Consider the following 15,297-nt stretch of genomic DNA (forward strand, 5'->3'; position numbering starts at 1 on the left):
TCTTAAACAGCCCCTTCCTTAAGATGCACTGTCAAGATCAAAGATAATTTTTCACATTCCCATAAAAGTAGACTTCTGGGTTTAGTTTTTGAAACAGTGAGATGGGTTTATTTATTCTGGTTTTGGACTTCAGAGTCAAGTGCCCTTCTCCCATGTGAAATTTCACTTAAAAAATTTCACTGCAGGAGATGAATTTGTAACCCATTTCTCATATTACCTACACATAGGAAAACAAAATTTGATAGCTCAGTTTACAGGATGAGAGGATTTCCCATAACTGCGAATGTATTGGGAAATATGCTTTGTTCCCCCTCCTGAACAGGGAATTCTTAACCAGAATAATTTTCCCCAAAACATGTTCCCTCCACTCCCGTCAAGTCTAAGCTTTCCTACCTCCCCCTTTCCAGTCTTTCCTGTGTTTGATGACCTAATAGCATTTTTCCCTCTGCATACTTTGGCAGAGTCGCATGGTCTGGCTGCTTGAGTGTGTCTGAGTCCGTTGAAATTCCTGCATGTTCGCCCAAGATTAAGATGTGGGTCGCGTGTGTCTCTCTCTGGATCTGTATTCTTTTTTTTTTCCATTCTTTTTTTTTTGTTCTTTCCCCTTAAAGAAACCTCTCTGTGCAACGTGTCTTGGGGGGAGGCGGTTCGAAGGGAGGGGGCAGATGTGAGGAACTGTCAGACTTGCACGTTTCCAATCGCATTACGTGAACAAATAGCATAGGAGCAGCCCTGCCAAGAAAGGCTTGTGTAACTTTGCAAATGTGCCAGAAAGTTTAAAATCTCTCATCCCTCCTCCTCCTTTCACTCCAGACACCAGCAAAAGCAGGACGACGAGGATGAGAGGCTGCCCGCTCGCTCTTGCTCCAGCTCTTCTCCCCATCATTCTTCTATAAACCCCGGGAAAGGGGGGCAACGGGTAAGACGCCCCATCCGCGTCGTCTTATTTTTTTTTTTTGCAAGTCTACACTCTTCTGGACGCTCCTAGGTAGTTATTGACAGACGTCGGGAGACGGGTTTTCCATCCCTCACAAGTGATCGCCCCCACAAGTGATTTCCCCCCGCTCCCTGTTTTTCTTCCTTTAAGGAACGCCTTTGGTGTCTGTGGAGATTCCGGAGAGAGGAGAGATGCGCTTCCCCGGGCCCGCCGTTCTCCTGGCTCGCCTGCATCTGTGCGTCCACCTGGGCTGCTTGTGGCAAGCGGCCGGCCAGCAGCCCCGACGGGACCCCGCTCCCCCGGCCGCGTGGAGGCAGAAGATCCAGTGGGAGAACAACGGGCAGGTGTTCAGCCTGCTGAGCCTGGGCTCCGAGTACCAGCCGGGGCGCCGCAGGCAGCCGGCCGCCCGCTCCCCCTCCTCCTCCTCCTCCTCCTCCTCCTCCTCCTCCTCCTCGGCGTCCTCCTCGCTGCCGCAGACGCCGGTGCTGCTGCTCAGGAACAACGGCAGCTCCCCGCGCTCTCGGCCGCCGCCTCTCCACGGCGGCTCCCGGGGCGGCGCGCAGCCGGCGGCGCGGCACTGGTTCCAGGCGGGGTATCCGCCGTCCGGGCCGGGGCACCCCGGAGGGCCGCCGGCGTCCGCCTCCCCCGCTGCGGCCGCGGCTCCCAGCGGCGGCGGCAGCCCCAGGGCCCGGGCGCGGGGCTCCAGCTCCGAGGCCCCCGAGAGGGGGCGCGACCGGACCCCCGGGGCCAGCCGCCCCACCCTAAGCAGCCTCAGGGCTCCCAGCCGCGTGGATGGCATGGTGGGCGACGACCCCTACAATCCCTACAAGTACTCCGACGACAACCCCTATTACAACTACTATGACACCTATGAGAGACCCCGCCCGGGAAGCAGGAACAGACCCGGTTATGGGACTGGATACTTCCAGTATGGTAAGTGACAGTCACAAAGGGTCCGACGTGCAAAAAAAGTTGGAGGCATCTCCCCCCTCCCGCCCTCCCCCCGCAATTAAAAAACAAACCCCACTGCTCTCCTCCCAGGAAGCCCAAAGACCCCATTCAGCCAAAGCACCACACCCGTCCCGTCCCAATAAATCTCCCTGACCCTCACAAAAAGCCTGCCACATAATCACTTGCAAAAATCTGCCCTATTATTTTGTCTTTTCTCTGGCCTCCACCCTTCCTTCTACCTAGTCTCTATACAAGAAGGGCGTGTTAGGGGAAAGGACCCAATTCGGAAAAGAAACGTTTGGAGAAAAGAATGATTAGTGAGACCAGACAGGAAGCCAGAGTTAGTAACAAGGTTTCAAGGTGGTGGTGGAGGTGGATTTCTGATTATTCTTGGCCGCCTTGCAGGTCTCCCTGACCTGGTGCCAGATCCCTACTACATTCAGGCGTCCACGTACGTGCAGAGGATGTCCATGTACAACTTGAGATGTGCTGCGGAGGAAAACTGTCTTGCCAGGTAGGGGCCGGGGTCTTCTCCTTAACCTAATGCAGGCGCTCTTCCTCTCTGAAGCTCCTTCTCCTCCCGGTGTCCTGACTGTGGCAGCTGGAAGTCCTGGAGAAGTGGGCTATAGGAAGCGAAGAGGACAAACAGAACGAGCTGGGGATGATGAGGTGGAAGAGAGTTCTTTTTTATGGGCCCTTGCTCATGATCTCTTCAACTGTTGTGCAGAAGAGGAAAAGTGTGGCTTGGATTAAGACAGTCTCTGTTTACTTGTAACTGAATCTTTGGAGTCCCAGGCTTATGTTCAGATTTCAAAAGCAATGGGGTCTTGTTGACATGATTAAAGAAAAAGAAAGTGTACTTGATCTGATAAAAGAGCCCACACACTACCATGGGAAACAGACATTCTCAGGAAAATTGAATAACACATCTGTAATTTGACCCTCCAAAAAAAAATCTCAAAACATAATTATAGAGCATGTTAATGACCTCTTAGAAGATTGAAAAGTATGTTTGCTACTGTGGTCTCATTCACTTGGCAAAAGTTGTTTTTTTCTCTTTTGGTAGTAGCTGTAATTAACATATTCTGGTTTTACTTCAACAAGCCTTGAAACTTTGCTTTTTCATCAGCTTTAAAATAAGGACCCTTAGAGAATAGGATTTTTTAGGTTTTGATGCTGAACAGTCAATAGAGGGAGCCCAAGATGCTTTGGAAGGTGCCACCAAAAAAAAAAAAGTTAACATTGAGAAGAAATTCCTTGGCATTTCAGAGAATGGTAACATACTCCAAGACTAACTAAAAAATGTATTTGGAATTATAACTCTATAAAGTAGGGCAAGCCTTAACAGTCTAAAAATCTGTTTTTTAAAACCAGCATAGTGCAACCGTTCTTTTTGTATTTTGGAAAAAAAAGAATAGAAATTAAATTAAACTTGGAAAACATTTGCACATAAAAAAATAAATCTTTTAGTTATGATACATATCCCACAGTCTTTTTTTACTGAACCTCTAATTTTAATTACACAAATAAAGGGGAGTCCTCAAGAGGAACTTTCTCTAGCAATGCAGCAAAGACCCCAGATTGTGACTTTTCTAGGATCCCACAGCCAGTGTCTATAAACCCTACATAAACCCTAGTCCTTCAGACTGGAGGAAATTTTTCTATCAATTGCAACACACTGCCTTTCTATTTATTACTCATGATAGTCATAAGTATTTGAGGGTGCTGAGTCCCATGCCTCCCCCTTATGTTTATGCTTTTGATTTGACTGATTTTTGGTCTTTCTGCTGGTACTTTTTGCTTCTACCAAAGGAAGGGAAGAAAAACAAAGAGATGACCTTCCAGCAGTCTTTTACAATATTGTGAAGCTGTAATTCTCTTTTATGGATTGAATAGATTTAAATAGCATGTATTTGATTAACTAGCTTTATTTTAATGACATAGAGACTTAGAACAGAACTTCACAGGTCCTAGATCTGACACTTGCTAGCTTTGTAACCTCTGGAAAGAATTTAACTTCTCTGAGCCCCAATATTATATTTATCCTACCTACTTCACTGAGTTCTTGAGGTAATTGTTTCATAAACAGGAAAGCTTCGCATAAATGGAAGTCTTTATTAAGCATTTATTTATCCAATACTGAGAAATAGCATGGGTTACTAATAGACAGTATCAGGAAATATGGGATTTGAATCCTGACTTTTGACTCTTACCAGATGTGTGGCCCTCTATTTGCCTTGGATAATATCCTAAGACTTATCTACTAAATCACAAGAGGTATAACCATCTAGATCTGCACTGGTGGAGAGAGTTCCCTGAAACATACTAAGACAGATTCCTCTCTTGCTTGTGGTTTGTGACAATTTCTTGCCTAAACTTCATTCATTAATGTTATTCTCTTTGAATTGACTATAGATTTCACACAAAATTGGGGGTGATGGTGGTAATCATTGCTCTTTTAACCAATTGGTTTTTAAGTGTCATATATTTATTTCCACTGTGAACAGGGTAGGGAGAGGGGTGAGCAGAAAGTCACTGTAGCTATATTATGACTATCTTTTTCCACAACTACAGTTCAGCATACAGATCAGATGTCAGAGATTATGATAACCGAGTGCTGCTAAGATTTCCTCAACGGGTGAAAAACCAAGGGACGTCAGACTTTTTACCAAGTCGACCAAGATATTCATGGGAGTGGCACAGTTGTCACCAGTGAGTGTGTTCATCATTGTATAGTATTCTTAAATCTTTCTGTTTTTCACTTGGCACTTGCTATGTTGGATAGTCTTCAATTTTTGAATACAATGGGGTTGTTGCTTTCTAAGTGTAGTTATTAGTCACTTCTCATGTCATTTGGAAAAAAAAGAAAAATGAGGTAATATGCTTTGTCTAAATATTACAGCCTTTAAATTACTTGATAATACTTGAAACTGAACATTAGAATGACTTGAAAGTATTAAGTCCTGTCCACTAGAAAGGAGTTCTCTTTCCAAAATAACACAGGTAGAGGAAAGGACATTTCTGTTGAAGATGAGACTATGTGAGTATGATATTCTTTGAAACCTAACTTTGGAGATTTAGCATTGCATTATAACTTATAATTTTATATAGTTATATACATATATAATTTTATATAAAATATAATTGTTAATATTCCTTAAAGGGCAATATAAATTAGATAAAGAATTAGAAGAGATCTTGAAAGTTTGCTTAATCTTGTCCTCTAAAAGGACTGCAACAAAACTATACCAAATAGATTCTAGCCAATCTAAATTTTGAAAGTCTAGGAATGATTATTCTATTACTTTCACCCAGAATTTCTCAACAAATAATCTTTATGTTCTATGCATACTTGAGAGTGAAGGAAGGTGCTTAATATCTTGTTCAAAGGCTTCTTAATTAGTTGGAAAGTTACAATAAAGCTCAACTTTTTTAATGGAAAGAGTAGATACCAAATTTATTCCAAAAAATTGATTCCCTCCCTTCTTCTCCTTCTCCTTTCCCTACTATAGCAAGATGGGCATTGAATATCTATCATAAAGCTGTTATGCTGTATTTTAATACTAATGAAAGATAAAACATTTTTTCTTTTTTTCCTTTCAATAAAATACTCATAAATAGCCAAGATGGAATAGTGGATAGAGTTGGCCTTGTACTCAAGAAGACTTTAAATTTTAAAGGACTTCTTTATCCTTCCTCAAATAAAGAGATATATACTACATATGTATGCAGACATACCTATATGTTTTTATTTTCTATATATGCATGTATGAATGCATATATACTTATATAGATCTATACATATATATTTATCTATTTATTTGACTGACTACACACAAGTCATTTGTTTGATACAAGACCCAGGCAGCTTTCTAAAACTTTAAGTTGCAGAACTTTTGCTGAGACCAGCCTAGCTAGAATTTCCACACTGAGAGTTCTCTATATCACAAATCTGAACCAAAAAAAAATGTATACACATTTTGTAAACCTTTTTTTAGTCACCTTAATTTCATAAAATTATTTCCAGGAGAGCAAAAAACAATAGTATGCTGTGATGCCAAATCAAATCATGTCATTCTTCCAATTTTAAACTTGCAGATATTGCCATATCTTCTATTTATCTAAATTAGAATTCTTTTTGCTTGAATTTGAAGCCAAATATGAACCGAAAAAAAGGAAGATTGCCTTACAGTTTCTTGAGGTTACCTAGTCATTACCATGTAGCCCAGATTGTGCTTACTTTGTGGGTCACTTGGATAACCAATCTGTTTTGGATGCCATTGTGATCATTTATTCCTGATTTTTGTTTTCCTGAGCATGTTTTCTTTGTTCTCCCTTCCAGCTATCCCTATTTGAACCTGATTACCATTTTAAATGACTACTCCTTTAATTTGTCAAAGTCAACCTGATTTCTATTCCTGTAATGTGAGAATGTATTTATTTTTAGGGTGATGATAGCAATAAGAAAAACATTGGGTAGATTCCTTATCTAACTCTTTGTTTAAATACTAGTAAAAGGGGTAATATAAAATTTTTATTTCTACTTTTCAGATCACTTGCAAGAGATCCTGCTTAGCCTGGTGATAGTTGATGGCTTAGAATCATTCTCTTTTCTGCCAGTTTAGGAATTATAACCTCTATTGTAGATAATCAAATACTAGTAAGTTTAGCTACAGAGCTTTTAACTGTCCCCAACATTCTTGTCAAAAAGTAAATATTGGGGCAGCTAGGTGGAGCAGTGGATAGAGCACCTGGAGTCAGGAGTACCTGAGTTCAAATCCGGCCTCAGACACTTAATCATTACCTAGCTGTGTGGCCTTGGGCAAGTCACTTAACCCCATTGCCTAGAAAAAAAAAGTAAATATTAACCATTGTTCCTTGAAAGAAAGACAGTAGCAGACAGACGGTATAATGGAAGAACTACTGGGTTTGAAGGCAGTAGATCTGGATTCAAAACACAAGCTGTGCTGTTTCCTATCTCAGTGACTTTGTGAAAGTAATGTCATCTTTCTGGCCCAATTTCCCTATTTGAAAAGGAGGCCATTAGGTTAAGTGATCTCTCTTCTATATCTGAATTTATAAACCTATTCCATAGATCAAGTATCAGCCACTCTACTTAAAAGTGAACAAATAATTAAATAATTAAAAATTAAAAGTGAACTTCTTTATTATCAAAAATCATTATGTAATAGAAAAAAAATATTAACCAGAATTATAAACCTTCTTCCAGAAGTAAAAGTATTAACATTCATTTTCCCAAATGGTTGTCTTTATAGGTGGAAGAAGAAATAAATCTAGTATAATTTTTCATTCTTAAAAAAATATAATCACAATTTTCATGTGAAAAGAGATTTTGTTCTAATGAATGAGGTCTTATAGGAGACAGATGTTTCATGACATTGGTTTGCTATGAATGAAGTTTTATGTATATTCCAGTTTTTAATTAAATAATATGTCTTTGTTGAATGGACTGCCAGACATTACCACAGTATGGATGAATTCAGCCACTATGACTTACTTGATGCCAGCACTCAGAGGAGAGTAGCTGAAGGCCATAAAGCAAGTTTTTGCCTTGAGGATACTTCCTGTGATTATGGATACTATAGAAGATATGCCTGTACTGCACACACACAAGTAAGTTGTTATTTCAACAGATTTCAGAGTGAAAAGACATACTCTTTTAATTCCTGCAATTTTTCTTCTGTGTTGTTTCATTTAATGACATCTTGTCAAAGTAAAAAGTACATGGGAAATGGAAATGAATGGACTTGCTCTTAATATATATGTATATATATATATATACATATATACATATATATATATACATAATACATACAAACACTTAATATATAGTAAAATACTCATTTCCTTTATTGCTATGGAGAGACAGACAGAAAAAGAGAGAACAAATTCATTCATTTCCATTTCCTCTTTGTGTTTCTGTATGTATCTGTTTGTATATATTATCCTTATCTTTTATAAGAGCTACCTCACATAGAATTAGAACTGCAAAGGTAGTATAGTTTTTTAATACAGTTTCTTGAAAAGATGGGTAAAATGGTTTGGTATGGAGACATTTTTTTCTATATTTTTAGCCAACTTGCTAAGTGACTTAAATGTCATCCAAACCTTGCATGTTTATTTAAAACCACTTATGCCCTTCATCTTGCTAATACATTATTACAAGGATATGATGATGGTTCAGAATAGTAACTGAATAGAAAAAAGGAAAGCAATCTCCTTTTAAGGTTCTTTCCTAAAAAGTCTGCCTTTCAATGATACATCCAAGAAGAGAAGGGTATAGTTACTATCCCATGAATTCATGTGTACACATTTGAAATTTCAAAAGATAATTGATGTCAGATGCAGAGATCTGGGAATGATTTTTAAAAATAGTGCTGAATTAAGCAGTTTACATATGTTTTATAGTTGGAAAATGTGTGCTTCCATAGTTAAAGCTGTGTCAATGTTTCCATAAGGAGCCCCAATTTGTAAGTGGACAATATAATTTCACTCCAGCCTGAATTTTGGCAGGAAAAAATGTAAATCAACATAATCCAGTCCAAAGCTGATCAGCAGCTGGGATCTTGCAAAATAAATCTATGTGCTAGAGAAGGAAACTTCTTAGGGTTATATCGTTTTCTGAACTCACAACATCACAGCAAATAAAGAGAAAGAATGTATATTAAAGTTCAAGTATTGTTGTACCAACATTTCTTTCCCAGAACAATAAGATGCATATCTATACACAGTTTATATATGCTAGCATGTCTTTATTATGTATTTTTTTCATTGAAAGGTGTTGTTACAGATGAATAAAAGGTGACTGGGAATTCATCCTACATTGGCCTTCAGGTGACATCTAACTGTGACTTCTGTAGAGCCTGGGACTGTTTTTGGTTCTCTTGTTTTGTCCCATGAGTTTGCACAGTCATTTTATTCAAAAAGAACCCTCCATGGCTTGTATCCATACAAGCTTATAACTAATCTGAAGGCCTTGCTAGATGCTGCAGTGGATAGAGCACTAGCCTTGGAGTCAGGATAGGAGTTCGAATCCAGCCTCAGACATTTACTAGCTGTGTGACCTTGTTTATGGCACTTAACCCTGTTTGCTTCTCAAACAAGGCCATTTCTAGTTGTCCTAATTCATATCTGGCCATTGGATTTAGATGACTCTGGAGGAGAAAGTGAGGCTGGTGACTTAGCAGAGCCCCTTCTCACTCAAATCCAATTCATGTGCTTGTAATGGCATCAACTCCCTGATGTCATGGTCTTCTTCCAGAATGAAGGACAAACATTAAGATATATTTATAGAATCCCTTCATTCTCTGCTGATGAGCGTCACTCTGTGCCATCACATGATAATAATCTGGCCATAGTCTGTTGTCATTCCCTTCACAAACATTGTACCCAACAGAGAGGCTTACCATCAAACAATTTTATTTTAGTGATTAGTTGCATTTATGAATCTTTTGAGTGAATTTGTTTTTATCATTTTACATTGTAACTGTCTTGGTCAATTTATGAAACTATTTGAGAAACCAGATGAGATATGTTCATCTTAGCCTTTTCTTTTTAACTGGGAAATGTCAGAGGTCTAAGTTGTGTGCACTTTCACTTTTTTTCTTCACATTGGAACAATAATATAAACTTGGTTCGGTGTCAGAGTTTTACTTACTGAGATTTAGACTGCCAAAAAAATTCTATTACTATGATATTATGTATCTTATGATTATATCTTTGACTACTCTATCCACAATTTATTCTCATTTTTTTAGGGACTGAGTCCAGGGTGTTACGATACCTATAATGCTGATATAGATTGTCAGTGGATTGATATTACAGATGTAAAGCCTGGAAACTACATTTTGAAGGTAATGAGATCTGAAAATATATTTAGATTGCAAGCCTCTGTGAACATCTATGGAGTCAGATAATAAATCATCACAGGACTCGATAAAGTTTAGAGAAGTCCTTTGAGACCACACCTAAACCAACTTAGACAGATGAGGATTCATTTTGTTTGTAATAGTCATTCTTTGTAAAACAGTCAAAGCTTAACAAACTCATCTCACATAAGCTGCTTGGGCTTTAAAGACTCTTTCCTTTTCTTCAAGCCTACATAGAAACAAAGAACAGTTGACTAGTGTATAGTAGTGCATCTAATAAATAAATATATATTATCTGTTTCTATTAGGTCAGTGTAAATCCCAGTTATTTGGTGCCTGAGTCTGATTACTCAAACAATATTGTACGCTGTGATATTCGATACACAGGACATCATGCATATGCCTCTGGTTGTACAATTTCACCGTAAGTTCCTTGTCTTTTTTAATTTTTCTTCACAAATAGGGTAATTCCCTTGTCTATCATGACATTTACTAATAGTTTAACTCATCATGAGAGTATTTCCATGTCCCTAAATTCTCTCTTAAACTGTGAGGACAGAAAATATTGAGTCAAGATTAGTATTTAATTAATTTCTATCCTTTTTGTACTGATAGGGTGACTATGCAAAATGGTGCAAAGAGTTCTTGTTTCTCTGCTTAAAACCACATTATTGGATACTATGGTCACAGGTGTTACAAAATATAGAATCTGTTATCACATATCATTGTAGAATGAGGTTCTTGTTAAATAAATTCAAGGATCTCCTACTTACCATATCTTCCAAATAATGTAACTTACATTTTAGTAACTGAATTATATTAACTATAACTCAAGAAGACACCCAAAAGGTCTTCTACTGCCTCTGTGTCATATATATTGGCAAAATATCTATTGCCAGGTACAAGGATTTCTAACTTAGAGAATTCTAGACAACAGTCCATAGAGTTTATGCTATTATTAATTAACTTGGTTTAGTGGAGCAGTAGCAACAGACGAACCATTTCATAGAAATTGGAATAGATGCTAATTCTGTTCTGCTAACTCTTGATTGATACCCACGAAAATAGCATTAAGCTGAGGTTTTCTTTAATGAAAATAATAAATGTGGCTAAATGTTGGTATCTTATATCTTAGACATATTAGATGTATTTTTCTATAATGATATCTACTCTTCCTCCTCCTCCTCCTCCAATTACTAGCTAACATTTATAAAATGCTTTCTATTGTCCATACAATTTACAATTATTATCTCATTTAATCATCACAACAACCATGGAGATAATAATAATAATAATTATTATTATTATTATTATTATTCCCCACTTTACAGATTAAGAAACTGAGAGAAATAGAGTTTGAGTGACTTGTCCAGGGTCAGAGGGCTAGTGATTATACACAAATGGAACTTTCCATGTAAAAAATTTGGCAAAATTTAACTTGTATAGAAGCTTATTTAAATATGTGATTTGGGGCAAATCACAATATTTTTGTGTTTCAATTTCCTCAAGTATAAAATGAGGATATGGACCAAACTAGAAAAATCACTAAGTCCCTTTCTAATCTAAAATGTTATTATTCTATATTCAATTCTCATCCCTAGATACGACTTTTGTGGGTGACTTTTTTGAGAGAACAATTGCCAAAATTTAATAAATGAAATGAACATTTAAGGAGATATTTTTAGTATTTACTCAGGATTTATAACCATTAGACCATGCTGGTTGGCAATTTGTGTCTGGAAAAAAATGAAACCCTAATATTGTGATATTTTAATCTGAAATAATTTTTTAAAACTTCTGCACAGTATATATGAACTAAAAGAGGGATAAAGCAGTATTTATTTTTGGTCTGTATTGTGATTTCATTGGTAGAGGAAACCTCTTTGATCATATGTACCAGTTGGGGGGCCTTGAAGTGAGGCTCTTCTGACTCCAAGGTCAGCTATCTCTCATCAGGCTATCTCTCATGAATAAAAGGAGGTCATTGGAATAGAGGACCCCAACAAACCTTCTTGGTCTAAAATTCTATTATTCAATGTTAATTTCTCATCCCTGCATAAAATTTACTGTTAGAAAATTAATCTTACAATCTGGATTCATTGGCATTATTATTTCACATATTCAACTCATGACTGACTTTCAATATACCTTTTATTTATAACAATAATTAATTTACCAGTGTGATTGTAAAATTTTGCAGTCTTTTATGGTGCAATCATAATTATTGACAGAATTGTGATTCTTTACATTTTACAGTGTGAATGTCTACTCAAGACTGCCAATTTTCCTTTTTTAGTTGTTTATTAATTTTTCAGTTATATTCAAATCATTGTTACCCTTTTTTGGGATTTTTTTTTTTGCAAAGATACTGGAGTTTTTCGCCATTTTCTTCTCTAGCTCATTTTATAGCTGAGGAAACTGGGGTAAACAGGGAGAAGTGATTTGCCAGAGTCACATAGTAAGTGTCTGATGCTGGATTTGAACACATGAAGAAGAATCTTCCTGGTTTCAGGCCCAGGACTCTATGCACTATTCATTTTTATAGGTTTTAATATTTAAAGGTTGAAATTGCACTCATCAGACAAAAAACCAGTTTTCTTAATCATTCATGATCATTTACGAGGCACCTTATGTTTATAGTTTTGTTACTTGGAAGAAGTAACTTGCTTCCATATCCTATGCCTAAAGTCAGGAAGGGAAGAATAGGAAAATTTTAGTGATTGTTAAATTTCTGTGGACTGTACCATGTATACCAACTTTTCTTTTCTCCCTCTCTCTCTCTTTTTTAATTTAGGTACTAAGAGACAAAAAAAAAAGTAAAATAAAAAAATAATGGATGAACCAGTGCCTGATGTTTTGAACTGAAAAAAAAAAAGAAAGAAAAGAAAAGCAACCTAGATTAACTTCAGTAGGATGTAAATGTTTGGGAAAGAGCACAGAGAACACAAATGGAATTATCATTTGGACTGCTTAACAACAAAACATTTGAATTTGAAATTGAAAATATTTTCATTTATACTTATGATATAGTTGTGAATTGTGCGAAATGTTTCAAATCCCACAGTTAAGATCATTTGTTATTTCAAAGAAACTTGCCTTGCAATGCACTGGCAATTGAGAGCGCAAGCCAGCAAAGTATTTGTTTCATTGAGCTATCACTGAATAAGCTGAAACTGTTTTGTGCACAAACATTTGCTAAATTACCACAAAATATAATAATGACCAATTTGTAAATAATAGCAAAAATTAATTTGAAATGTTAATCCTATCATTACTCCTGCAAAGAAATATGGAAATATTGGTGCTGAGGAAAGAATACACATTATTGATTTCAAGAAATATTAATATATAGCAGAGAAATGTCAGTGTATGTATTAAGATAGTTACATTCCTATATAAAATTTTATGTTTACATTTTTAACATTAGTAGATAAATCCTTTTCTTTCTTCCAAATACATAGCTCAATGTGACACAAATCAGGTTTAGTTTTTCAAAAGAACTACGGAATTAAACCACACAATCCAAGTCTAATATTTTTTTAAGCCACCTTGTCTGTCTCTTTGACCTAATCTATGGCTAGAGATCTTCAAAATTTCATTCTTAAAATTACAAGTCAAGGGACAGTGTGAATAGGCTACCACTCAAGTAAGATACAACTCTTTCAACATGAGTAATTTTCAAAATATTAGAGATTTAAATGAAGTATTATCAATACTTAACATCTCTTTAGGAACAAAAAAAGTAGGTAGCCCTAAGTATTACTGCATACCAAACATCTTTTTTAAATGAATGGAAAACACCTTTATTGTCCCCAATATATTTTTTACCTTTCATACTTGACATTTTTTATACATGATAATCATTAGCATATTTTATTGTTGAAGAGATTATTCATATCAGTAAGATCACAGGTCCATTAGAGCATAAAATTAAGATTAAAATATTTCAAATATTATACAGGATATATGAATAACTAAGTTTGTGAAATAAGACATCATCAAATAAGATCAGTAAGGAATTAATCATGAATATTTTTTTGAAAATTTAAGCCCAAATTAGTATATGGAATTAATTATTGGCATAAGAAGGGGATAGAAGAGAAGGATATGTTCTGTAAAATGACAGGCTGTACTGTATAATAAGACAGCTGTGATATTACTTTTAAACTGTGAAATAATTTGCCACAAAAGAATTTGGATAGCTTCTGCTTTTCCTGAAAAGCAGAAGATGCAGTATGAGTTGTCTACACTTGAAATAAAACTATTTTAAAGTGGTGCTTAAGGAATAATTATCATAAATTAAACAAGACAAAAATTCTAAATTAGGATATACTTTTAAATATTTCTACAAAATGTCATATAAAAAGTGAACTGACATCTTCATGGTTTATGAAAGAGGTACAATCATCAATAATTATTAAACACATACACATGGCCCTTTAAAAGGTCCTATCATAAGTGAATACATAGTTTACAGTATGTATCATGCCCTCCAAATGCAAATATGAACCAATATTTAAGAGTATACTGTGGCATTTGAAATAGTCACAAAGTTTTTGAAGAATGTGTATCTGGGCTATGGAATTATTTCTTTAGTTATGAACTTTTCTAGTAGAGTTGATCTTAAAACACTTTTTTTGAACTACTGTTATATTATTACTGAGCCAGACTGGCATCTAAAGATACATATCTTTTCATTAAAAGCATATGATTTAGAGCTGAAAGGAGCTGTGAGAATCTAGTCAATTTCAATGAGATCATAGCTCCATTTTCATATATAAAAACCATAACTAAAATATAATTTTACAAATATTGAAATTGGGACTGGAGAGGTTAAGTGATTTACCCAAAGTTAAGATTTAAATATATATATATATATATATATATATATATATATATATATATATATATATATATTCCTATATGTCCAAATCTAGGTCTTTTCTCCATACACTTCTGCTTCTTCACACACTAGTCTTTTAAAAACTTTGATTAGTTTATGGACACATGAAAATCACAAATGTTCTATTGATTATGCCCTCATTTCATACTACATTTATTTTTGGTAAAAAATTTATCACAATATGTAGCAATGATAAAGGCTGAAATGACGAAGTTAATATGCCCCTACTATTTGTGTTCATTACCACCTTTCTGAGGAGCAAAGAATTGAAAAGGATTTTATAGTTTAACTGATCCAAAAGTTTCATTTTTCAGATGAGGAACTGTTTTGATAAAGTTTGCATTATGAAGAACATGAAAAAGTCATGCAAGCAGGTGCTACTAATATTTATAAGTATGTTTCCAACACCTCAAAAAGTGGCTTGTGTTTTTAATTTAACATTGAATACTTTGATTTAAAAAAAAACTTCATTTACATTGTTTAAAGGTGTCTCAAATCATCCTTTATTCTATCTCACCTCTCTTTTCTCCCTATAATTCTATTTTTGAGCCCTGAAGAAATAATTCCAAGGAGTGATCACCAGACTTTGAATAATAACATCATAAGTCACTGGTAAC

The 15,297-nt window shown here is 36.0% G+C and overlaps 1 protein-coding gene across 2 annotated transcripts; it reads left to right on the forward strand.

The window, feature by feature from the left end:
* Positions 1–684: 684 nt before the first annotated feature.
* LOX (lysyl oxidase) lies at positions 685–12,551 on the forward strand. 2 transcript variants are annotated; one of them, XM_074204687.1, is made up of 7 exons: positions 685–988; positions 1,088–1,870; positions 2,294–2,402; positions 4,463–4,600; positions 7,366–7,522; positions 9,667–9,762; positions 10,086–12,551. In XM_074204687.1, exons 2-7 carry the CDS (start codon positions 1,129–1,131, stop codon positions 10,203–10,205), a joined length of 1,362 nt encoding a protein of 453 aa, XP_074060788.1. In that variant the 5' UTR covers positions 685–988; positions 1,088–1,128; the 3' UTR covers positions 10,206–12,551. The 2 variants fall into 2 exon arrangements, with proteins under 2 accessions (XP_074060788.1, XP_074060787.1); XM_074204686.1 differs by having other exon boundaries at positions 685–919.
* The last annotated feature ends 2,746 nt before the right edge of the window (positions 12,552–15,297 follow it).

The sequence above is a fragment of the Macrotis lagotis genome, chromosome X (assembly GCF_037893015.1).
Source record: "Macrotis lagotis isolate mMagLag1 chromosome X, bilby.v1.9.chrom.fasta, whole genome shotgun sequence".
Taxonomy (NCBI): domain Eukaryota; kingdom Metazoa; phylum Chordata; class Mammalia; order Peramelemorphia; family Peramelidae; genus Macrotis; species Macrotis lagotis.

What these genes read in the sequence shown, in the direction of transcription:
- LOX (XM_074204687.1), top strand. Translation starts at nt 1,129, where the DNA reads ATGCGCTTCCCCGGGCCCGCCGTTCTCCTGGCTCGCCTGCATCTGTGC. An exon ending in CCTGTACTGCACACACACAA is followed by an intron (nt 7,523 to 9,666) that starts GTAAGTTGTTAT and finishes TCATTTTTTTAG; the next exon opens with GGACTGAGTCCAGGGTGTTA. An exon ending in CTGGAAACTACATTTTGAAG is followed by an intron (nt 9,763 to 10,085) that starts GTAATGAGATCT and finishes TGTTTCTATTAG; the next exon opens with GTCAGTGTAAATCCCAGTTA.